Below are 25,542 nucleotides of genomic sequence, written 5' to 3'. Positions count from 1 at the left end.
TCGTTCTCGACGGAAGAACAGCTGGGGACCTTCGACTCCCAACTGTTATACGTAATCGATGTCGACTGACTTTCTCTCTCGTGGGCCCGCCAGACGAGAGCGATGGATAGGAGAGAACTGGTCGCTTTACCAATCTCGCGTTTCCAAGCATACGTTAAAAAAAAAAAAAAAAAGAAAAGAAAATCTTTCATAATCGCTAAATTTAAATGCCAATTAAGAAATCGTCATTGGAGTGTAATTATATGACGAGCTCGATTGAACGGTCTCGCGTTATCCTTCCATTTCGCCACGAACTTTCGTAACCCTCGATACGAGGCCACGCTTCCACGTGAAATTTCTTTTTTAACCTGATCAATCGACAAAGCGCGGGCGAGACGCGGCCAACTCCAGCTGATCCTGATTTTCACCGACACTCCACAAGTCATTAAACTTCCGTTCTCGTTCCAGATCGATCCAGATGTACAACACACACACACGCCCTATCCCTTATACGCGTGTATACACGTGGAAGCGTACACACGGGAGGCCATCAAGCTTGGCTCATGGTTTCCGTCTGGCCCATTGTTCGTTTCGTTTCAGAGGCCAGAAAAAAGTCGCTCAGATCGAAATCTATTGAACCGTCTGAAAAGCGAGCTCTTTTCTTCTCCTTTGCCGCGTGCTCCCTTTTCTGCGTCCTTCTTCGTCGCCTCGCTCCCTCCTCTTTTCAATTTGCACGCTCTCCGTCCTCTTTATTTCTCCTTCCGATCACCCTTCGTCTCTTCGTCTCTCTCTTCCCCCTCCCCCCCCGCCGGTCCTACCTTCGGCCCATCCTTCGTACGCGAGACTTTAAATTCGTCAGGGGGGGTGTCGCAAGATTCGCTCATAGGGAATCGAGGCTAACGTCTCCGGGGGATCAGCGAAATGTCAAAAGCGTACGCACGAAATTTCATCGACGGCCGGTGTTCGTTTCTCTCGTGCGAAACGAGTTTCAAGGCGAGAGAAATTCCTGCCGTTCGTGAAGTTGTACCCGTGAAGTACGCAGCATATCGGCCGGTGTATTGCGAACTTACGTTTCTTCTCTGTGGCTCGTGTCGTGGAAAAATGTTTGCTCGTAACTGCATATCCATGGTTTCCATTTGAAGGAGATTGTGTAATTAAAAAACCCGTTAGGTTCCTTTTAAGGAATTGGGGAATAGTTATTAAGTAACCTCGTAAATTGGAATATATTATTATATGAGAATGGAAATAGGATATTTTAATGGATTGTTTGTTTATATTAGGTCTATTGAAATATACATAATAGAATTATTAGCCTTTATAGGGTAATAGAGAAAACCTTGTATATTATTTAGTAAATAGAAATTTAATAATACGATGTTACTTTTATGTAAAAATAAAATTCGCTTATAAATTTAGAAATTTTGTATTAAGATTAAGTATAAAAATGATAAATAGCTTGTTTAATTGCCAATTATTATTGTTATATTCTCTATTCTACTTGTATTATTAAATTCTCATGAATAATTGTATAACGAAATTCAAATAATCAACGAGATTTAAATTATATTACGTCGAAATAACGACAAACGCGAGAAAAATTTAATTTTAACTTTTTCTCTAAATCTGCCCCCGTATACCTACACCATTGTCTAAAGTATTTTGATTTCTCAGTGCAAACGCATCCCCGATCGTGAATCGTTTTCTGTTTCTCGTTCGCTCGAAAGTGCCGACTATAAACACAAAGGGTATTTGTAACCACGTGAATGTTGGCTGTAAATAAATCTTCTATCGAATTTATAGCTAATTTGTGGCTCCACGCTGTCTTAACGAGCCATTTCTAATCGCTGTAAAATTTCCATATGAAATGTACTAAGTTGTATTCCGATAAAACACAGAATCGTTACAAACAAAGATCTCGAATTGAGGTTATATAAAGATTTCGAGGTAAATTTTTTTGATATTTAACGTTACTTATCTTTTTATCTTTATTATTCATCGCTACATTTCCAATTTTATATATTTATTATTTTAATTAAGATGATTTTTTTCAACCACGTAATATGCAAAGAATCTCACAATATCATCAAATTTCGATTCGAAAGTGTTTGAATCTTGCCGTTTGTTCCTCGATTAATCCTTATTTTTCACGGTTCTCAACCTTGAGCATTCACCACTCAAATTTTCGAGCTCTCAGTGCACGCCACGTCTGTGGGCCAACTGAAGCTCGGTTTACAACGTACACAACACGTACGAACGCTTCTTCACAATCGATAGAAATAGCGATAGAAGTCTAAATTTATCAGAAAATAAATTCTTACGTAATATCAAGAAGCAAGGGAAAATCTACTAAAATACTACCTCTCAACCTCTCTTATTTTTCTCAAAAATAGAGAAAAGTAAATTTGAAGCGAGATTGGCGGTTCAATTACGTCGAAGCAAGAATTGTAACAGAATACGCATTCGTGCAACATTCCCGACATCTTACCATTTCAACTAGTATAAAAACAAAGATCAAGGAAAGGTGAGAGCAGGAAAGGTGACAAGTGTTATAGACTGCGGTCAGAAGCACATTCCGCGAATGGACCGAGCACGGTATATTTAGAAAGGAGGCAGTTTATCCGCGCTATCATCGTTTACCATGCTATTTATGCGTTTTCGCCGTTGTGCAACGGCCTTACGGCCGCTGCCCATGCTGACCCCGCTCCCTGGACGTCGTTGCGTGGGTGGCCGCCGAATTTCGTGGTTAACCAGATATTGGGATAGATAGTCGATCAATATTGTCAGCACCGACTCTCGCTGGCTTCGTACTCGTGAATCACAGCGAGATTCGGCTCGAAGCTTTTTTTCAACCGGCCATTATCGCAGTCATTCATTCCAAAGATATCCGCCAAAGAATTTTCTACACCGTATATCCCGTTTCCATCAAAAATAAGAAATAAACTCACAATCAAACAAAGTATCGAGGACGATGAGACTCCCCGAAAAATTCAAAAGTATTACAAGGATACACCTTGACATGGCGTCTAAGTCTTATTTACCCTCGGCTGGCTCGGCGTGATCGTATTAAAATTCACACCTCGTTCACCCCGGTGGCACGCGAAACGGAGCGCACACGCTCGAGGCGGTATCGTATGGGTGCTGGCCGCGAGCAATACGGCCCTGCCCTTCAGACACGCCGTTCGGCGACAAGACGTGCGTCGGCTCCACCACCGCCGCCACCATCGTCGTCGTCGTCGTTGTCGTCGTCCTAGCAGTCTTGGTCGACTCACAGGCCAGCAATGCGGTTCTCCCCCGTTACACCCCGTCGATCGAAATCGAACGAAATATTCCCCCCTCCTCTCTCTCTCCCTCTCTCTCTCTTCCTCTCTTTCTCTCCATCCTCGCAGCGCGCCTATACCTTGCTCGCACATACACGATCTCCGGCCCGTATATAGGCGCACGCGAGCCCGCTCGATCTGGTATTCGAGCGCGCGTGCGAACGCAAAACGGTGTGCGCGCAGAAAAATCACCAAGGTGTATTCTGCGAACGCGACACTCAGACGCGTGCGCGCGCGTGTCTGTGCAGGTGGCGAACGTGTGCACGATATACGACACATGCAGGTACGCGCCGATCTCGCGGGGACACGCCGCCCCGCAGGAGTTGGTGCAGTTTCGCAAAGCAACGACAATGATCGCCATTGCAGGGCAACCGGTTGCATGCGCTAAAAATACGGCCGAGCATGCCGAACGTCGAAGAGGAGTTAGCTAACGCGAACAGAAACTGTTCCGTTCGTTATTAAGTTGAACACACGAGCCGGTCGGGTGGCTGTTGGCGCCACAACTCCTGAAAAACGTGGTTATGAGCGCGTGCCGCTACTCCCTCGTGGCCGCCTTTGAGGGTCCTTTACATTAGGGCGGCCCCTTGAGGATGTTTTCCGGGGAAAACGTTCCCTATTTTAGATTTCCTTTTTCGTTCTCTTTCTCTTTCTTTCTCGCTGGATGGAGTAGGAGTACCGTCCGTTTCTCAACATCCGTCGGGGTGCTGTTGTTCGTTATCGTAATTACGGAGATGGAAATGCACGAAGATGGAAATCTGTTGAAACGATAGCGTTGGTGTTTTGGGAACGGTCGTAGTCTATCGTTTGGTGGATTCGAGCTCGATTTTCTGCCGCATAAAGAAACACGTTTTTAAAAGTATGATATTATGGAGCGCGTGATGCGTAACATTGGGTCTGATAAGATATAAATGTAGCATACAGTAGATCGTTATTGCTCGTAATAAGCCGCGACATTAAGAGGCGCGCACGGTGTTCGATCACGGCCCGAACAGTATCGCGTTGCAACATCTCCTCTCGGGGCTGCGCTTTTTTCGGTCGTTCGCTGCAGAACGAAGCCGGTAGAGAGACTTGTGAAAATGGTAGCCACGAAAACGCGAGGCGGTCTCTCGAGGGAACGTGGGCAGCAGGAGGAGGAGGAGGTTGCGCAGCGAGGATTCGCAGTTGATCCACTTCGCTATTTCTCCCGCTTTTTAAAATTTTAAATTACTACCTTCAGACTGCAGTAATTTGCTTCTATCCTGAATTGTGGATACTCTGATTCGGTTTTCAAGCGAAATCGATTTACCGATATTAATCGATTCATCTGGTTAAAATTTTCTAAGCTGTGATCGAAATTTAATTATTTCACGTCAGTTTTAATCGACTTTGTAAATAAATTCAAGAGTAGTATATATATATAGTTATCGAGATTAAGGGAGTTAATAATATCAAACTTTCTCTTTGATGTGGATAAAAAATAATAATTATACATTCGTTCATACATGCGTTTCTGTTTCCAAATATTTAGTTGAAAATTCTTTTAAAATTCCTCTAAAATTTTATTACATTTATTTCACGCGGTTTTATTCCATTTAAATTCACTCACTCGTTAAATCAACAATCAAATATGCACTAGGGGCGGAACGAGCAGAATCCGTTAGAAATAATTCAATTTATCCACATCTCTTCCAATTACGAGACAATGCACAACCGGTGCATCACGTATATTACATTCCTCATACACCTCTTGACTGTCTACATTTAATTTCACTCACAGGGCTGCAAACCCTTCGCTCGTCTTCCTGCGCCAATTCCAACCTACATACCTCATCGTCAATACGTCGTGTTCAATTCTTGCAGCATTCTGTGGAGGAAGAGGATAAGCGATGTGGATAAGTGCAAAGCTTTCCCATTCCTCCGGCCACAATTACGTCAAAATTATATCCATCATCAATTGCCAACCGATCATGCGGCGATTGCTAAATTAATTCGATGAACACGAGGCACGTGGACGAACACGACACTTTCACGCTCGTGTTTCGTGTACAGAAGGCGCGCATATGTCGGGAGAAACCACCCCTTCGGGGTAAATCGTTGCTCATTGCTCGATCAGCTCGTCCCCCTCCTTGTAGTCGTTGGCCGTGATAAAAATGAGCGAATGCGAGCAAAAGTTTGGGAAAACAACATTTACGGGACAAGTTGCAAGTATTTACGAGCGAGTCGGGAGAGCACGAGCTCGGCAGAAGTCGGCAGGTGCTCATGGCAAAAGGTGGCGTCCCGAGACAGCCTTGAAAGAGCAACGGGTCGTTGCTTTCGGCAAACGATGAGAAACAAAATTAGTCGCTTTTGCCGAAGGATTGGTGAGAAAGCCGTAGAAATTTCTTCTTTTCTTTTTTCTTTTCACCATAAATTTGAATGACCGGCGATTTGAAAACGATTTTGAAAAACCTTGAGATTTTCGCTATTTTCTCTAATATATCCTTACTTTAAGTAATATATAATCTTATTTAAGTTTCAAGGAATAAATTTTAGGGATTTTAAGAATAATGGTTTGGCTTGTTCGGTATCCAAGCAATTGTGTGCAGATTCTTCTTTTTTTTTTTTTTTTTTTTTTTTTTTTGCTTTGAGCAAATAGAAAAGGAAAGTATAAAAAAGAGAAGGTTCATTGTCCAAAGATTTTGCTGACACTTGTCGTCGTTTAATCTGCGTTTTATTGGGCATTATTGTTGAATCACGTTGACTTTTAGTAAAAGAAATAATATTTTTTTTTATTTTCTGTGCAATATTTGTGCATTCGTGATTATGCGAATCCACACTTTTTGTACTTTTATTTAATTTACAATCTTGTAACTTGCTACTTTATAGTAATAATAAAAGAGTTACATACACAAGGCATGCTAATAAAATGCAGGCAACTTTCTCGTACGTTACGTTATAATCCTTTCTTAACATCGTGTAGGTAATATCATTTAAAACTATTATTTATTATAATTTCAACGAAGCAAAAGAATTTAAAGAATAGATATATCAATTTTTGATCTTTTCTTTTATTACTTTGTACTGTAATATACGCAAATATAGAAACGAAATTAAATTTTTATTTGAAATTCTTCTAAAATATAAATATTATTAACATTTTATTTTTTATATCCCGAATAAAATCGAATATCAATATCAAAATTAATAGTAAGATAAACGTTAAATCAATAAAAAAAATTCAACCTAATGAAAGTTTTCAATATTGTGGAATTATTCTGGTGCGCATCGTCGTCTGTCCTCGACGAGACGCAGGACATAGTCCCGATCGTGTGTGCAGTCCCGACTAAAAATCGAGCAATCGGCCGGTCTGGGGAGAGGACGAAGGGTCGTCGGCAGAGAACAATGGAACACGGTTGCACCTCGGTTCAAGGTCCAAACGGGTGCATTTAGAAATCAGTTTAGATCGAATCCCCCGTTTCGTCGTTAGCAAATATATACATAGGATCGTGCAGGTGGCAACTGCGTGATTTGCGAATTAAGAGATTGAAGATATCGGTGAAACGATATTATTCGTCCACCTCGTATCGGGCTGACTTTTGACAATTAATAGAAAGGAGGTGGACAGCTTCTTACATCGTCCGTTTTTATATTACGTGGCGAACTGGTTCCTCTTGAAAATTTATCGCGGCGCATCTTTAAGAAACGGTTGTTCTTTTATTGGGGTGTGCACTTCATCGCGCTTAATAATTACTTTTTTTTTTCTTTTTTTTTTTTTAACTCGAGAGAGAGAGAAGAATTTTAATAAATTTTTTTTTTTACAAGTAATTAATGATCTCTTTTTCTATTTTTTTTTTTTTTTTGCGATTTATTTCTTCTTTCTCTCTTTTTTACGCTTCAATTACAATTACAAATTGCAATCTTGAAAATTGTAGCGTTGATCTGCGAACCCCACATTAGAAACGAATTCCTGCATAGTCTGTGGGATCATTGGCGTTGGAGTTCAAGGACGATAGATCGGCGGAACTTAACCTAGCTTAACCGATTCAGAGTGTAGATATTCTTGATACCTCGATTACGGAAAGTTAACCATTCCACGGTGTAATGCTTTAGCGCAGACTATAGCGCAGTGCACTGTGCACGAACGTTGTGCTAAGACATTTCAACAGAAACTTGTTTGGCGGTGTGCTCGTGGAATATCGATCGCAATAAAAAACTCTGTTTTTCTCGTTTCATCAGCGATACTGTATAAATTTATTATATCGCGAGATTCGATCGTATTAAAACGGATAAAAACAGAATTTCTGCATCTTTCCTCGATCGGACGTGACTCGAAATATTTTAATGGACATTTCTTGATCTCATAAGGACTATTCGTTTATCATATTTAATTCTAATGTACACGTTTTGATTTGATTAATGATTATCGATAAGATGGGTAAAAATTGATGGAACGAATAACAAATCGTGTAAAAGTAGATAATTAAATCATATAAAATCGTGACTTTTTAAGAAGAATCTCACTTTTATATCGGTACCTAGGAGTAGCTGAGATTTCCTTTGAACTACTCTTGACGTCGTATCTAATTTACGGCGTGATAGGAGTCTCAAACGATCCAACTACGGTTTACGACTCGAACGATACCTTGCTATTATTTCTCGAGAGTCGTAAATTTCCTTCCTGTTGCATTTCCTTTCGCCGATGTGCTGCAGTGACTACACGCACCACGAAAAAGAGTACCGACGAATGCGTTTGTTAGGCACCCTATATGCAGACAGAGGTCGTTGACGGGACTGCGGATAGGAAAGGGTGTTGCATCGCGAGGTTAACCGTGAACGGTACGATGCATATAACGAATATTCCTGGAAAATACACTGTTACCACTATAATGGTTTAAAACGAGTCGTTATATCGAAGCACACCAGCACACAGTATTTTTCGTTCGTGTTTGTTAAAGTTTTCCCTAAATTATAAATTGCATCGATGTATTTTCTAATTAAAAGTGGGAAAGGGGAAGGGAAGAAAAATAAATGAAAATATTCGAGCTGAATAGTTTAAATAAAAAATGGAACTGTAAAAGAAACGTTTTATTATCGTTAATTAAAATTGCAATCAAACAACAAAGCTGAAGGTAGAAATATTGACGGTGAGTAATTAAATTAACTGAAATTGCATCGACGGAATGAAAGTGCATCCCCTGATCGTGACATTTCGTGTTATCGCGAAGAGATGGAGCTACAATCCCAGGCAGCCCCGGGCTCGCAATCAGCGTTGTTGAAAATCGGTGGTGCAGCCGGTGCTCTAACGTGGATCCATAGGGAAACTTCGCGAAGAGGCAAGAGCACGAGCGGTAACACGGAGGGGGTTGCAAGCCGGTAGGGACGAGTGCACGCGCCCGTATCCGGAGGCGAACGAAATGTGGCGCTCTCAGCTGGTAGGTGCGCTCGTACTTTGTGCGCCGGTGACGAGTAGTAGTGGGGAGGGGTGGTACGGTGCCACGTGACCGTCATGACCAATCACCGAGACGCATAGCCGGCGTCCGGCACATGGCGGCGCGCCGGCTTTAGCACCCGCAGTCGCAGTACGTCGCAGTCAGTCGCAGTGGTAACACGAGCGAGAGGGTAGTTGCACGCGCTTGCCTTCGAAAGGAAAGATCGTGGTGAGGGGGAGAGAGCGAGAAAGAGAGAGAAAGCAAGTGAGCGTGCAAGATAAAGAGAGAAAGAAGGAACGAAAGAGAGAGCGCGGCGCCCCTTGCCTCCGTTTTCAGTGCTTCAGTCGCGCGACGACGCTCTCGGACGCTTTAGTCAGTCGGTCGGTGACGAAGCTCCCAAACGTGATACACGCGCCGTTACGTTACGTTACGTTACGCCGTTCCGCCGAAGGGGAGAACGAGAACGAACGAAACGGAGAGAAACAGAAGAGAAGACGAACGAACGAAATTGTATCGGTTGAAACAGATACACGAACAAAGAAAAAAGAAGAAATACGAACATCGCGACGACTTTGACGGTTATAAGTCGTGTTCTTAAAAACACGAATCTCTACGAACAGTTCCAACCAGTGCGAATATCGAGAAGGCCATTTTCATAGCACGGCTGTACACGCGGTGAAAAGAAAGCGCGCGAGTGAGAGACTGATCGACGAGAAAAGGACGTGCGATTGTGGACACGAGATTACGACGACTAGTAGCCCACACGTTTTCAGTGTACGAACAACACTCACGTCGTGCGTTCCTCGTACATACGCGCGCACAGAGGACTGGACGAAAAAGGAAGAAGACAGAAACGATCACCGGCGAAGCGACGATTTTATTTTTGTACGGTGCATCGTTGTTTTTCCTACATACATTTCCCCGTGACCGCGCACGAGAAGAGTAGACCGCTCAGTCTCTTGGTGTAGCGGCACTGTAGTTCTCGTCCTAAATAATCTAGTGTGTGTGGTGTGCACCCGCGCGCGCGTGTGTTTCGTTGTTTTCCGATCGTTCGAGTTAGACTTTATCGTGAGGAACACCTTTCTCTGTTCGATACGGTTTAACCTTTGATTATCGACAAGTCATTCTGGAACAACGTACGTAAGGAAAAGGAAAAAAAAGACACGGGCTGTGAAGAAAGACTATTATTATATCAAAAAAAAAATAGTGAAAATCGGTGAATAAAGATACTGTGATTTACTATCTGTGCAAATTCGTATTCACATACACATACAGTTGCGACACAGTTGCCGGTGCGACACAACGCGATATTTAGTCGAGCGACATGCCGACGAGTTTGTTCAGCGAAATGGATCGCGGAGCTAATGGCGGTGGAACCGCTTCCCTCGAAGACCAGAGAGCCCTACAATTGGCATTAGAATTATCTATGCTTGGTCTCGAGGGTACTCCCGGATGCCCGGGCACTGGTACAGGAACCGGCACCGGAACGGCCAACGATCCGGATCCTTTGCAAACGACACCGGCAGGCGTTTTCGAGGAAGCACGTTCTAAGAAGAGCCAGAATATGACCGAGTGCGTGCCGGTGCCTAGCAGCGAGCACGTGGCAGAGATCGTCGGCCGACAAGGTAAGCGCGAACATAACCTCGACTTCTTATGAACTCGCGGATTTACTTCTCACGGTCATCTAACCTTCTTTCCCGTATAGAAATATCGATACGTTTTAAATGTGAAATATTCTCGAGAATTGATAATCATTTATCGGCAGATGATAAATTTTATACTCGAAAAGTAAACTTCGTGATTTGATAAATCGTGTACAACTTAGCCTAAGGATTTGAAATTATTCGAACTGCGCGTCAACAAAGATATTTCTTGTATATCTTTCGTCGATATAAATCTTATAAATATTGAAAAATAATTTATACGTGATAAACGTAAAATATTTTCCAAAAACGGTTTGATAAATATCAACACATTAATTGAAAATATCATCGTAATACGTTCTAATAACAATATATCGTTACGTTTACATAAGTTGAATTTACGTAGTATGTTATTTTGCATTCCTTGTTACCGGAATCTGTCGCGTATAGCACCACTGACAGTTCATTGGCACGAGCGTGAGCGTGGCGCGAGAAACGTGGTATCAAGTAATGGTGCAATTAAACCAATCTAACTTCGAAAAGCAAATTTGTTTGGAAGCTCGTGGAACATCGTGCAGTGAACCCTATCGTAGGTCGTGGTCGTTCGTTGATTACCTTTATGATAAATTTACACCTTGTGTCTTGACTCGTAATATGCATTAAAAAATAAAATAATAAAGAAAATTTTATTACATTTATAACGATATATCAGGTCTCATAAATAAAAAAATATTTATGCATCCTGTTCAATGTTCGAAACTGATGACATTTTCATAACCTTCACTAGTATGAAGGCGTTCTTTGGAACGACAAAATCGAACTTATTCTTTTATCCCTATCGCACTCAGCATACCATATTCTTATTTTTTCATATTCAAGTTTCCAAGAAAGTATCAAAAATAGCCATACTTTGTCAGGATATGATAATGCATTTACAAATTTATATCTATCATAATATATTGATGGGTATATTATGATAGATAACAAATAAATATTTAAAATACTTTATTCATATTAATCTTTATTTATATTACAAAAAAATTATTTATACATTAATTATTTATATTCAATTTTATTACTTGGATATATAATTTATTAAATGTAAATTAAACAATAATTATTATTATTTTGTAATGTTAGATAATTTAATAATGTTTACGATAATTGAAGACTAACACGCTAGAGGACACAAAACGTCGACGACCGTTAAACTTAGGAAATTTCAAACAAAACATTAGGGTGGAAGTTTTTACGAACATTTTTCTCGCTTCCAAATGTCAAAGCACAGTTGGTTACAAATAAAAATAACATACACGTACGTGACACGGACGATACACACCTACTTCCGACCTTTTTGTATTCAATATCCAGCGGTAAGTCATGGTCAATAACTTGCGTCTTTCGTTTCGGCCATTCTAAGCGACGTGAAATGACATTTTTCGTTTTTTATAATCCTCGTTTCATTGAGCACGCGAGACGTAAAGAGATCTTTTTAGTGTGGAAAAGACTTATATCTAACGAACGTGTTTGTATTCTTTCTACAAACGTGCATCGTGAAAAGATAATCTTTCCATTGAATAGCAAAACAGTTGCTTCTATTAAACGATCCAAACCATACTATCAGAACATAATACAATACACGACGATACGTACGTTTGTTCTATGGCATGTTTCGAAATTGAGAAAACCTGGAATGGCCGCTGTGCGGCGCCACGTGGCCTGCCATTTAAATCTTAACGTCTGTGATCGTGCACATGATAAATAATCGCGTAACTTCGATTGCAATCATACGATGCCTCTAGCTTATCGCTTGTAAGATTCATTTTATCAAGTATCAAGATTAAAATAATTTTTTTTTTCGTCTCTCAATCATATCCATTTGTATGTTCACATTCTTTGAATATTGTATTCGAAAAGATAAGAAGAAAAAAAAATAGAAATACATTATATTTTTTATTCGTGGATAATTTTTTGAACTGCAAATTTGATAAAATATAAAAACTGTTATAAATATACGCGGAAGAAGCACATCTACTGATAGCACGTGCTGTAGATCGATCATCTATACCTCGCTCTCGGCCACCGCCACCGCATCTGTCGTCACGTACAAACATGCGCGCGCAATATACTTCGGGTGATACACTTTTGTAAATTCATAATTGGATGTTTGCCAGATCCTAGCTTCACTTATTATACGTACATTCATTAAATTTTTATGTCGATAAGAAAAATAAATTCCATATTTATATTCCTTATATTTCGCTTTTTCTACGCGGTATATTTCTGTTTATTATAACTCTATTAACATCGTACGATATCCATCATCGATTACGATATAGGAATCGATAAGTCAGACAGAGCGTGCGTAGTCTTTATTTTTCAATCGAGTTCAACGTCTCGTATATACAGACATCATTTTGTTACAGTTCGCGAGAGGAATCGTTCAGTCCCGATATCTGGTCGATAATGTTTTTTTTTTTTATATCTGAATATAACGTACCTGGCAACGGCATCGTTCCAGCGATGCCTAAAGCATTCCTCGATAGGAGGGAAAACGATGGCGTGTAAAAGGAAGCCGTGTGGTGCTTGTCGGTCATCACACAGTTGAGGCGCGCTAATATTGACCGTCCAATAACATTAGACTCGGACACTTAGAACGGTGTCAAGACTGTTCGTGTTTTAAATTCAGAACCCGCTACAGATTTCCGTACGTGCTTATCGTCTCTTCCGTTTGGCCAGGCTTCCTCGCATCCTCTTTCCATACCGCAATCTGTCGTTTTGAGAACCACTGATGTGTCGTGCGACCGAAACGCATGCGAGTACTCAATGCTTCTGCGTAGTAATACTTAACATACGGATTCATCGACCGATTACTGTACTTCCTTTAAATCGATTTTCATTTATTGTACGAGTTCGATATTTTTACGATAGAAAAATTAGTTGTTGATATTTTTTAAATTAGCTAATACTTGAGCAATCGATTAGAAGCAAAATTATATCTATAATAAAATACAGAGTACCGTTTACTTGAAACTTATTGGGTATTTTATCATGAAGGAAATTATCTCATAAAATATGAAACGCGAGACGAAGAAATTTTAATGCGATTGTTACATTCGTTGATAACGTTTTTTTCGATCATTTTCCTCGAACAAGTTCGATTCAATAGTCGTGAATTATCATTTTCTTTCTTTATACAAAATCTGTTCGCTTCCTGCTTTCAAAATCCACTCCACCCTTCGCCGGCAGCAGGGCCGTCAGGGTTGTGGATCTACTTACATATATCTATAGAGCCCGTTTTCTCTCTAACGTTGCATTGTGTCTCGTAGATCGGGCCTCGATTCTTTTTTCCAGTGGCTGCAACCCGTCTCGGAACCAGTTTAACATACCTGGCATGAATCATTGCTATAACCCGACTGGGTTCCCGTATTCTCGAACGCCTAAATCTCTCGACGCATGCACAGCATGACTCTAGCGTGTGCATATACACCGATTTCTCGATGTCACGCCTCATATATGTGTACGTGTGTGTCGCGATGTTCCGTCTGAATCGATCATTCGGTTTTAACGGGAAGATCCGATCTTTCTGTGGAACGTAATCGTGTCGATTCAATAACGACGTCTAATGAGTTTGATACGCCGTTCTATTATGAGGATGTGGCTATTTGTTGAGCATTTTCGCTCGATTCTCGTTCCTTCTCTCTCTCTCCCTTCCCCCATTGTCCATCTTCCTCGCGCTCACGCTCTCTGTTTCATTCCCTCGGCCAGTCGGTCCGTCGTATTGCTGATTCTCTTCTCCCCACCATGATACTTGGCGATCTCTGTCTCCTCGCCTTTTCTCTCTCTCTTTCTCCGACTGCTCTCTTTCTGGCTCGCTCTCCTGGACCGGAAGTTGTAATGAGCAACTCCGTCGCCAGACTCGTCGCCTCGTGTCGCATCGCGGCGAATGATGACGTTACTTTGGAAACATCACGGCTGGTTATCCAGGTCGTTAGCTGCAGCGTCGCGTAACCGACGACGCGAACTGGCGCGCGCAATGCTGTGTTGCTCTCCTCCTGTCCATCGCGATGGGAAGGAAGAAGCGTTTCGCCATTAGTCGTCCCTCGATTCTGTTAACCGTGACACGCACACAAACGTACTCACGCCGTAGACGTAGTACACAGGAACACAACACACCGGTACATACACACGATTCAGCCTGCAAATAGGACTGCTCGAAGCGCGAAACTTTCTCCGCCTTTGCTGGAGAAGCGAGGCGACGCGTGCCAGCTGCCAGGGGACAGTTTTGTTTATTTAGCGAAATAGGCGAACGCAGTTATCGTGGCTGGTTTATTTGTAACCGGCACGCGAGATAGAAGTTCAAACGTGTAGTTGTTATTCGTCTGCACGTAACTGTAACTGAAGAAACGTCGCTAGTATGTGTGAATGTGCCACGAGTACAGAACGATTCCGTGTTCCTGCCTTCTGTGGAATGCTTAAAGTATCGTTTCTCGATGATACACGGATGATATAAGTTATAAGTTAGTGGGAATTCGAATGGTACATATTGAGACATCTTTTTTTTTTTTTTTTTTTTATTGTGCATCAGCACGTGCCTGTTGCTACAGCCTAGCTTACTTTTTCCATTGAAATGAAAGATTTGTGTCGACGATGAAACCGTGTTAATAGACCCGTACCGCTGTTCACGTGTCTTCGTAAAAAGCTGCCCACGAGACTGGGAGAATCTTTTCCCGGTATTTTACGACTTGCTCTCTCGATGTGGTCAAACGCCTTTGAGTTTAGATATGGCGAAAGAGGGGAGAGTGTTAGTATATAGAATTTTTATTTGTTCTTCACGAATTTACAACGGGAAACTCGTGCTCTGTGAAGAAGATTTTTTTTTCGAAAGGAATCTCCCGTCATCAGTCAGTTAACGTTCATGGTAAAAATGAGGCCATCCCTATTGCTTTTACTTTTATTGCACGTTTAATTTATTATAATGATTTCTTAAGTGGATCGAGTGGTCGTTTGACCGCAACCAAGGAAACCAACTATCTCCTTTTCCAAATGTAAAACGTGTAATATTCGTTTCTGCGGTTCCACGTTATTCGTAATGATTCCAGCGTAACATGGCGATGACAGTGATACATCCAGGAAGAGGAAAGAAGCAATTATCTCAAAAGTTATTTCGAGCTCGGACATAGGATTTCAGGTTCGATTCTCACACGTGGGGCCTTGGCCATGATGGTTTTCGAAAGTTTCGTCTCTTTTTCGTTTGCCGCAGAATCGGCTACGAAATTAAGAATTTCCGCCGGTAAGAATTTCAAAGCTGCATACGAGAGAGAGAGAGAGAGAGAGAGAGAGAGAGAGAGAGAGAGAGAGAGAGAGAGAGAGAGAGAGAGAGAAAGGATTCTTTGCACAAATGCACCATCGTCATCGTCGTCGAATTTCTTTCTTTCTTTCTTTCGTCGTTAACGACATACTTTGTCACGCACGGTGATTATGGTGCCCCGACATTCATCTCCTCCCGTTCTCTCGAGGCCGTGGAATCGGTCGCCCGTTCTTCGGTTCAATTTGCGGCCAACGATGTCGAAACTTCCCGCGCTTTCTCCGTCCGACGAAACCTTGAGCTTCGTCACCGGCAAGAAGGATGCACGAGATCTCAGATTCTCGAACAGTGGTCATTCGATCTCTCGGATACGATGTATGTGTACTCAAATGCCCGAATGAACGTTCCTCTGGAAATCTTCTCCCTAAAGGAAGGAAGGAAGGAAAATGCGAGAAAATCAGTAGCAAAATATGCGAACGATAGTAATGGTAGTAATATAGCAACGATTCGTGTCGAGAACGGTGGTTGTTGTTGCCTTTGTTGGCCTCCGAAGCAGCTGCCGACCCACACCGGGTCTCTTTCCGTTCTCATACTCGAAACTCGATCGACACTTAAGCCCCTAAGGGAATGAGGGGAGGGAGAGAGCGTGGAGTAGAATACAGAAGGTACGTCGACGATGAATATCCTCGAGGTAAGAAAAAGAAAAGAAGAGAGAGAGAATTGGAATGAAGTGGGAGATTGCTGGCGATAGATTTCGACGAAGGACCGAATCTCCGCCGGTTGAGAACCACTTACGGACCAACGTGCCCCCGCCTAGCAGATGTTTACAGCGCGTTGGCTGAAATGAACGGTTTTTCTCTTTTTTTATTTATTCTGTCTGCCATGTGCACCGACTGACTACCCTCGACCAGAGGTCGCTCGCCTCCCGAACCGCCCTTTTCTATCTCGAACAACTTTGTTTCTTCTTTTAAGAGAACTTGGCCCTTGCTTATTCCATTCTCTTCAAAATTCCTTGAAAAATTTCCAAATGCGTTCGTTTCCTTCGATTCCATATCCTTGCAATTTATGGTCACGAATTTTTTCGATTTAGCATAATTTCATCACGACTATATAATTCGTGTTTCGCTTAACGCGTGACGAGGATATGCCTGGCTAATATAATATGGTGATGAGCGTTTGATAAGGGGAAGCGAGAGACGCCAGACAGGGGCGGAGGAGAGGAGGAGGCCCAAGATCAGAAGGTTCGAATAGCGGCAAAGACGCAAATTTCATTGAGCGCAATTATGCATACCACATAATTTAACTCGCACGTCGACTGGTCGGCAGCCGGTGAATTCTTTCAGAATCGAGGCCCCCGTCACGAGTTACTGCTCGGCCACGAAATATTATTCCCCGATAAAAAAACGCGGCGACGCGCATGTATAATTATAATACAAGGCGCGCAGGAGCGCACTCTGCACACGCCTGGTCCCCCCGTAATTGCGTTCTTCTGCATCTGCTCGAAAGCGAGTATGCACGACCTTGAATTAAATTATGCTGCACGCGACTTTTATTACATTCCCATTCAAATGACATCCGCTAATAGGGACGTTAAACCTCATCGTAGGTCAGGCGACCACGCGTTTCGTCGTATCTGTCTGACTTTTATCGGAAAACCACTCATCCGTTCTCTCCTTCTCGATTTGCTCGTTTTCGAAATATCTACGTGTATCCATGCAATACTTCTTAATATTCTTAACATTCGAGGCGAAGAGGTTTGCACGATTTATTAATCGAGACCGATCATCCGATTTATCATGGCCCTCTCGAGTCGGGTCCGAACGAATCTCGTCGATCCCGAGAGACAGGATAAGATAGAATTTCGTTCCCCGTAGGAAGGTTCGAGTGGCTCTCGCAACCCATCGGAAGTGGAAAATGTCTTTGTTTATTGCACACTAGTAGGGTCGGGGCCAATACTCGAGGATACACAGGGGATATCGAATATCCACTGAACGACGTGCACACGAGCGGACGACAAGGGTTCACCTAACCTCGTGCTCGTCGCTTTTCTCTCCTTTCCTCGACCGGCGGCCTTCCTCCTCCCTCCTCCTCTTCCTTTGTCAAACCTTTGTCCCGTCTTCTTTCTTTTCCTCTCTTTATCACGGGACACTGTAGTAGTAGCCACCTATATGGTCGTAGCTATATTCATCGGGTGCTTTGGCTCTGACGTAGTCGGGCTTGGCGAAATTCCACCAGGTAGAGAGTGTCACGCGTCGTATGCAACGATTATTCCCTCTGTAAACGAGCAATTCCCTTGCAAAACGTTTCTACGTGGTACGGTTTCGAAAATACGACGTAGCAGTAGCAGTAGTAGGGCGAACCAAGGTAGCCGATCCTTCTTCCCGCTCTTGTAATGCCACTTGTACGATTCGTTGGCGCACGTTGTACGCGTTATCGAAGCTTCCTTATATACATGGCGTGCTTCCATTTCCTTTTTCGTTTGCTGCACATGCACGGAAATACGATGCATTCGACGGTGGGGCGTTTCTGTACCGTTAATCGTCGAAACGTCGCGCGGAGGATCGCGATTCCACGCCACACGTATTATCGAGTTTCCACGCCACGCATTATTTCATGCGTAAAACCGAGTGGCGGCTCTATACAAGAAAAAAGTACAAAGAAGTGTTATTCGAGCATCGAGCAACACTTTGGTTCTTTTCTTCTTTCTTTTTTTTCTCCCTCTCTCTCTCTCTCTCTCTCTCTTTTTTTTCGTTGCTGTTCTCTCTGACCGAACGTACAACGGTGTACATCCTTTCTCCGATGCAGCACGCACGAGTATCCGATTATTCGAAGACCGCACACGTCCCGGGAGGAAGTGGTTCGCAACCGACCCACCTACACTCTCTTTCTCCTTCTTTCTCTTTCTCTTTCTCTCTGTGTGTATCCCGCGAGCGGGACGGCAAGGCGTAAGCATATGCACGAACACAGGCAGGCTCGAGAGAGTCTCTCTCTCTCTCTCTCTCTCTCTCTCTCGCTCTCTGTCGCTCTCTTTCGCTCTATTTGGCCAATCCGCGTCCCGTACACTCGGCTCGCAACAATGCACCCGACGTGGCACTTCCGTCCGGACGAGGAAAGCGTCGTCGCTGTCAGTCGATGTTCGTTCCCTCCGATCGACACCGTGGAATTCGATCGTGGAAACCTTGAAACACAAAGGATTCCTTTTTGGTAACCTCTGCTCTCGCCGTACCTGTCGAGCTTCGTTCGGAATGCTTTATTTCGTTGTCCGATTTAATCGTAAAATATATATTATCGCTCCTGTTTAACTCGCTTTATAATATTTATACTTGAACACTTCAAGGGATAAATATTTTTATTTTATTAATATTTTGAATTCGTAAAATAATGTTGTTCGCACGATACGAACAAATTTTTATTCGTAAATATTTATATATTTGATGTAATTGGAATATGATAGGAGGATTCTTAATTAATATTTATATTTCTCTTCGGTTCGCAACATCCGGCAGTTTACTTTTTTTTTTTTTTTTTTTTCGAATTAAGTTTTTGCGATGAAACTCGATGTATGTGATTGCAATATCTCGTTTCGTTAAGTGGGATGAAAAGTATTTAGGATAAAAATAATCAAGGCATAAATAACGATATAAATAAATATACTGAAATAATTTTTATGAAAAAAGAAAATGATATTGATTATTATGATTGTTTTATCAGATATCATTATTACTGGTATCTGATAACTAGAAGTGTAGAAATTGTGTAATCGATTTCTCAAAATTTATTTCGTTATTTCGTATAGGTAAATTTATTTCGTTGATATTAATTAGCGGTTTAATTAAGCATTCTATTTTTATCTTTATTAATGATCTAAATTAAACGATATTTCAAGAAATAGTTCAATATTGTGGAATTTGCAGTATATTAGTATTCCTAGGAATACTAATAAATTATTAATCTTTTTATATCATAAATTAATTTTTTATTCAATATATACGCTAATCAACGAAACGAATATAGAATTTAAAATTTTAAAAACGTAAATATTTTTTATATTAGATCTTTTCTTATTATTTATTTATTTATTTTTTTTAATATTAATCATAGAATCTCTTTCATTTCCTTAAACGCTCGTGGATCGAACAATGATATTGGCATAATTATTCGCACAGTGTTCAAACATCTCTCTGTTTACATATAAATGCACAATTACGTGGAAATAAAGGAAACTTGTTGCCAATCAGTCGCAACGAGGACGATCGATAAAAAGGAACACCTACGAGCTTAAACGATCGTAATTAACCGATCGACGAGTGAAAACGAGAAATGGTAACAAAACCGTGTCCAGGATCCAGCTTTCCTGTCCTACGCTCGATGCACAAAAAAAAAAAGGGCAGGCAGAAACCCCAGGTAGACCTCACGCGGTGATTTCCGGCGAAGCTGCGCGAATGAATTTTCTCGCCGCTCAAGGAAAAACCTCGACCTCGCTCCTCGCTCGACCTTTCCATCCTGGGCGTATCGTGTGAATGTCGAATGCGTGTGTGTATGTGTGTGTGTGTGATGGCAAGCGCGGCGTATAATACACGAACGAGACAAGAGACACAAGCGTGCGAGAAAGAGGGAAACACAGTGCGCTCAGCCTTTCGTAGTACGTCGAACTGTGACGTAGTCGGCGATGCGTGTCCTAGGTCAAGATTCAAGACTGTGTCTACTACTGCTCGAACTGTTTCTTTCTAGCCCAGGCTCGGCTTCATCCTTTCGCCTTCGTTCACGTGTGTATGCGTGTGCAGCAACTGGTCTGCCTCTACCGCGACCCTCGCGCGTCTCTGCTCCGCGTTACAACGGCTACCATAATATCTATACACGAGGAGAGCCGGGGCCTCGCGCGCGTGTGTTACGCGCGCCCAACGTGTGAGAGCGTGACGGTGACTCGCGAGTACTTTGCTCTCGCTCCTTCGCAAGTTTTCTTTCGTCTCTCCTCCTTCTCGCGCTTGTGTTTCTCTCTTCTTTCTTTATTATCTCCGTCTCCTACCTCTCTCCCTCCCTCCCCTCCTTCTTTATTCCGCTCTTTATCCATCCGTGTAAAGCTCGTCAGTCCACTCTCGATCTCGAAGAGGCAAATCGCGTCCCGAAAGTTTTTTGCTCGACTTTAATGAAATTATACGGACCAGGGGCCCGTCGTCCGTCTTTCTCGACTCCTCCGCGTCGAAGGTTTGGCCATCGAAAGCGCGCTGTTCCGTGTTGGCCGGCCTTTAAAACATCGCCGTGAAGAGTTTTATACGCGTCGTGTTATACAACCGCCCGCGCGCACGCACGCACGCACGCACGCACGCACCTTCTTTTTGGTAGTGTGTCATCGGGACGCGCGGGACCTGTCTCTTTCGGCGTTTTTGATTGCCCCACGATCAGCTCCAGGGCGTTTGAGGTGTAATCGAGATTCGCCTGTTGCGAACGATTTCGCGTTCTTTGCCCCCTTTCGCGGTTTCGGTGTTGCAAAATTCTCGATCCACCTTCTCCATGGACCTCTGCTCTTTGTCGCGTTTTTCCCCCCTCTCTCTCTCTCTCTCTCTCTTTCCCTCTCTCTCTCTCTCCTTATCGCTGATCGTTCGACGATACGGAATGAATGATGTTAAAAAATTTCTTCGAATCTGAATTATGTGTTATTTTAAGATTATTGAGATTCAATAGAGAAAAAGAGAGAGATCTTATCCTTCGAAACTTTTTTTATATTCGAACGTTTTTTAAATTTTTTGGTTGCTCGGGTTCGGTTGTTTATAGGGTTTGAACGATTTCATAAAAAACAAGAGTTATTTATAATGTTTGAGAAATTCCAATGGATCACGCTTGCTATCATATTATATGGAAATCTTTATCTTTCTCTTTTTTTTTTTTTTAGAAAGTTATTTCGAATTATATTCGTTTCGATACAACAAAAAACAAGGGACGTAAATGATTTGACATTTAACAACACTCTTGCAACAACACCGAGATTAATAATAATCTATTAATATTAGCATTAGAAACTTCAAACAAACATATATTAACATAATTTTATAATTAATTAGATATATTCAAGCAAGCGTCACCGAAATGGCATTTCCTATTGCGAAACCCGCCTTTCGCCAATCGTCGAAACTTCTCCTTTCTTACGCGACAAATCTCCAAAAAATTTTTAGAATCTATCGATTCTAATATAAAAAAAAAAAAAAAAAAAAAAAAAGAAAATGAGCGTATAATCGTTGCTACGCGTGTTGAAACACGTGTTGTACAACGTATTAAGAGCTCTGTATCTCTGTTATGCAATGACAAAAGTCGCGGAAAGGGAAAGCAGTGACAGCGGATTCCGGTCTGTCTAACGAGACGCGGTGAGCTAATTCGAAGGATACGCGAAGGGAAGGGAAGACGAATCGCACACACGGCACTGACCTACTTCCGTCTACCTAACACTGATCCCTTCTGCTCGCGAGAGAAACGTGCGAACCACCTTTTGTTCGCGCCGTGCTGTAATTAACACGCGGGTGACAGGGTTGAATTACACGAGATCCTTCAACGGAAGAGGGGGGAAAAAAAAAAGAAAAAGAAATTTCGATTCACACTTTGCCTTGTTCGTGACGCTCTACACGATTTTCTTCGTGTTACGCAATCATGGGCGCGTTATCGCGCGACTCTTCTGTTTCCTCGATATCACGAAAATGAGAGGTGTTATCTGCGGTATTTTCTTCGTTCGTGATATATCGATTATTTTACCCTGCGTCGATAAAAAAGGCTGTTAACATTCCTCCATGATTATATGAGGGAACACTTTAAAGTCAAAGAATTAGAATATTCGTTTGATGTACAAGCAGAGATGTTTTTTTTTTTTTTTTTTTCGAAAGAATGTTTTTAATGAAATTAATATTTTTATATCGAAATGGAAATAACAATTTCTTGTATTTAAAATAAGATAATCAAACTTATACGATAAATTCTTTGATACACAATTAAACTTTAAATTTTTTTGTTTCAATAAAATTCAATAAATTGAGAATCGGAATTTCTTTGCTTAATGAAATTTTCGTCTCCGATATAATATTCACTGTTGGATGCGAACGAATTATTCGGCAAAGAAATTCCACTCTGGCGACACGTTATTGGGACATGTAACGCGATCGGTATTAAGTTTGCACGTATGTAACGCACTGCCTTTTTCTTTACGATCGTGCTCGCGCACAAAAATAAAAATTCAGAGGCTCCTTTCGGTCTTCTCTTCGACGAACGTTCTCGTAATTTATTCCACTGGTATTGCAATCTCTTTCTCTCTCTTTTTTTGCCGCCAAAACATCTTAAAAAAACGAGCAGAAAACATTCGGAGACGACCGACTCGTTTCGTGGCCTTTCGTCGAATAAATTCCGACTTTATATTCGATTCGAAATCAGATTATGCTAAACGTCTCTTCTAACAACGTTGTCTACATCGCGTAGCTCGGTTAACGAGGTTGCAACAGTCGCGAAGAGGATAAAAGGAGGCGGCGTAGCCTCGATTCATCGTTAATTGTTAGCGGGACACTAACTACGTTAAATTTCGCGCCATCGCGTTATACGGGATTGGATTGGACTACGAGACGTGCACTTATACGCGTGAAATTTTTCCGATTGAGAAATTGTTATCGACGTATTATTATCGACTCTTTAAAGGAACGAAACGAAAAAGAAAACGTGTAAATAACATTTTTCAAAAAAATCCCTTTGTCTAGAATTCAGAAATACATAAATAATTACAACGTAATTTAAAATTCGAACGAGGCGCAATTTGCAGGAGAGTACGAACGAAAACGCGTTTAAAAGGATTGCTCGAACACGCAGCAACGTGGAGAGTCCCTTAAAAAACCATCCGAGGTATAACCACGGTTCCTTCCAAATTCCACAATTAACGCACAAAAATGACCCGTGTTCCGGGTACTCGTTTCTGCTTCCCGGAACGCCGGTCGATTTATGAAACGCCGAAGCGTGGAAGGTTCAAGAATCTTTCTCCGGACGCGTATAAATCATGGGACATCGTCTCGGTCGGTGTTCGGCGCCGAAAAGGAGGAAGACAAGAGGGACGACGAGAGACGACGATGGTCGGGTCCAAAATTTCACGCGCCTCCTCTTCCCTTCTCCCCTGTGGATGCGTGCGCGTGTTACGGACACCACGCTGCGCCTCCTCCCCCCCCCCGGCCAGGTGAAATGATAACGACTCCTAATAGGCTGCGAGGAGAGAGGAGATCGACGCGTGTTGCGCGCGTAGACAAAGAGGTCGCGGACGGAGCGAAAGGGGTTCTCAAACTGGCCGCGAAACGGCCCGGGCCCCGGTTCTCGCGCGTTTCGTTCCTTTGTCCGATCTTTTTGAAGAGCCGCCACGAAGAAGGAGAGCAGCTCGCCTTGAGACAAAGCGTCTCGTGTGCCTCTCTTACCCTCTCCTCTTCTCTTCCACCCATTGCTCTTCTCCCACTCTGTCTCTCCCTCCCCTCGTTCGCCATCCCACCCCGTCACGCTCTTTCTCTTTCTCTATTATTATGTTTTTGCAATCTATTTGTGTCTGCATCCTCCGCCTTTTTATTTTCTCCTCCTTCTCCTCCTTCGTTCCTCTGTGAGACGGTGCTGGTTCGTGCGAGAGTCGTCGGCCTCCTACCGAACCTCCCTCGCACGCACACCGCTGCCTGCAGGTGCATCTCTCTCGCAGGAGAGCGCTGGGCCCCCTGAGCGTGGCGCGGCACCTGCGACACGCGATTTTTGCCAACGTCTTTTGTCAACGTCATCGAAATCCTCGATAGAGAGAGAGAGAGAGGGAGGGAGAGTGTATCGTAAATATGAGTCTTAATATATAATGGTAAATTAAATATGGCGGTAAAAGGGAGACGAGATTTGTGGGAGGCACGAGGCTCTTCTTGACAGGTGTCGGGGATAATTAAGTCGATTGGAAGATCTTATCTCGGGCTGGTCGTATTTTCTTTTTCTCGAAACTGCCATTTGCGCCATATACATTCGAAGATGGGCGCTGCTCGATCGATTTGATTCGATCGATCGGCACGATCTCTCGAGGGGATATATATATATCTATTGGATGGTTAGGAAACGTAGAAAGCGACAAATCGTGGAGATGGAAGAAGGTCAGGCCGGGGACTGTTCCTTTCGTTCGTGTAGCGTTGGTCAGGTCGGTCGGTTCGGCAGGACCGAGAGTTTATGGGATTATTCCATGACGAGGGTACTCGAAGATGGCCCGTGTCTTGCGGATCCGACCTCATCTTGCCGATCCCTCGGGACTACACGAAGGATATACCGTATACCTGTATCTCACCAAGGTTTACGAACCGTTCGGAACGTTTGCATGGTCCGATCTCTCTTCTCTCTGCGCCTCGATCCAAACTGGAAATATTCTTCCGGCCTGCGAACTTGTCCTCGAGCGACTTATGAAATACGGCAGCCGTGCAACGTACCGTGAAGGGTGAAAAATTTCACGAGTGATCTCATAACGTCGGGATATCCAATTAAAAAAAGGGGAATTTTTTATCGATCTTTTTTGCCAAATTCGCATAATTTTTCTCCTTCTCGAAGATTATACGATTCATTAACCTTTTATGAAAAGAAATTTCCACTTCAACGTACGATTCTACGTACGTATCTCCACGCTTCCATACACGGAACCAAAAATTGAATATAAAGTAGTTGGCGGTCGGCGACGCGTGTCGTTCGCACGTTTCGCGAAGGCTCGCGGGTGCGCGCGTATCAGATATTGGTGGCGAGGCGGCGGCAATAGCGCCAATAGCGTGGCGTTCCGTGGAAACAGAATTCTTTGCGGCAAAGAACACGTAGGCGCGCGTGCACCGCGGCCGGGTAAAATCCTCTTTGGCCGTGGAATGGCGTATATATATATATATATATATATATATATATAT

The 25,542-nt window shown here is 42.6% G+C and overlaps 1 protein-coding gene across 1 annotated transcript in view; it reads left to right on the top strand.

The window, feature by feature from the left end:
- Positions 1-8,833: 8,833 nt before the first annotated feature.
- LOC100869708 (RNA-binding protein MEX3B) overlaps positions 8,834-25,542 on the top strand; it is a 65,917-nt gene continuing 49,208 nt past the window's right edge. Inside the window, exon 1 of the mRNA XM_003693876.4 lies at positions 8,834-10,308. Coding sequence (XP_003693924.1) covers positions 10,008-10,308 — 301 coding nt within the window. The 5' untranslated portion in view covers positions 8,834-10,007. The remainder of the gene's footprint in view (positions 10,309-25,542) is intronic.

The sequence above is a fragment of the Apis florea genome, unplaced genomic scaffold (genome assembly GCF_048593485.1).
Source record: "Apis florea isolate Af1SG1 unplaced genomic scaffold, ASM4859348v1 contig_3203_pilon, whole genome shotgun sequence".
NCBI lineage: Eukaryota > Metazoa > Arthropoda > Insecta > Hymenoptera > Apidae > Apis > Apis florea.
This window is presented reverse-complemented; position numbering and strand designations above follow the sequence as displayed.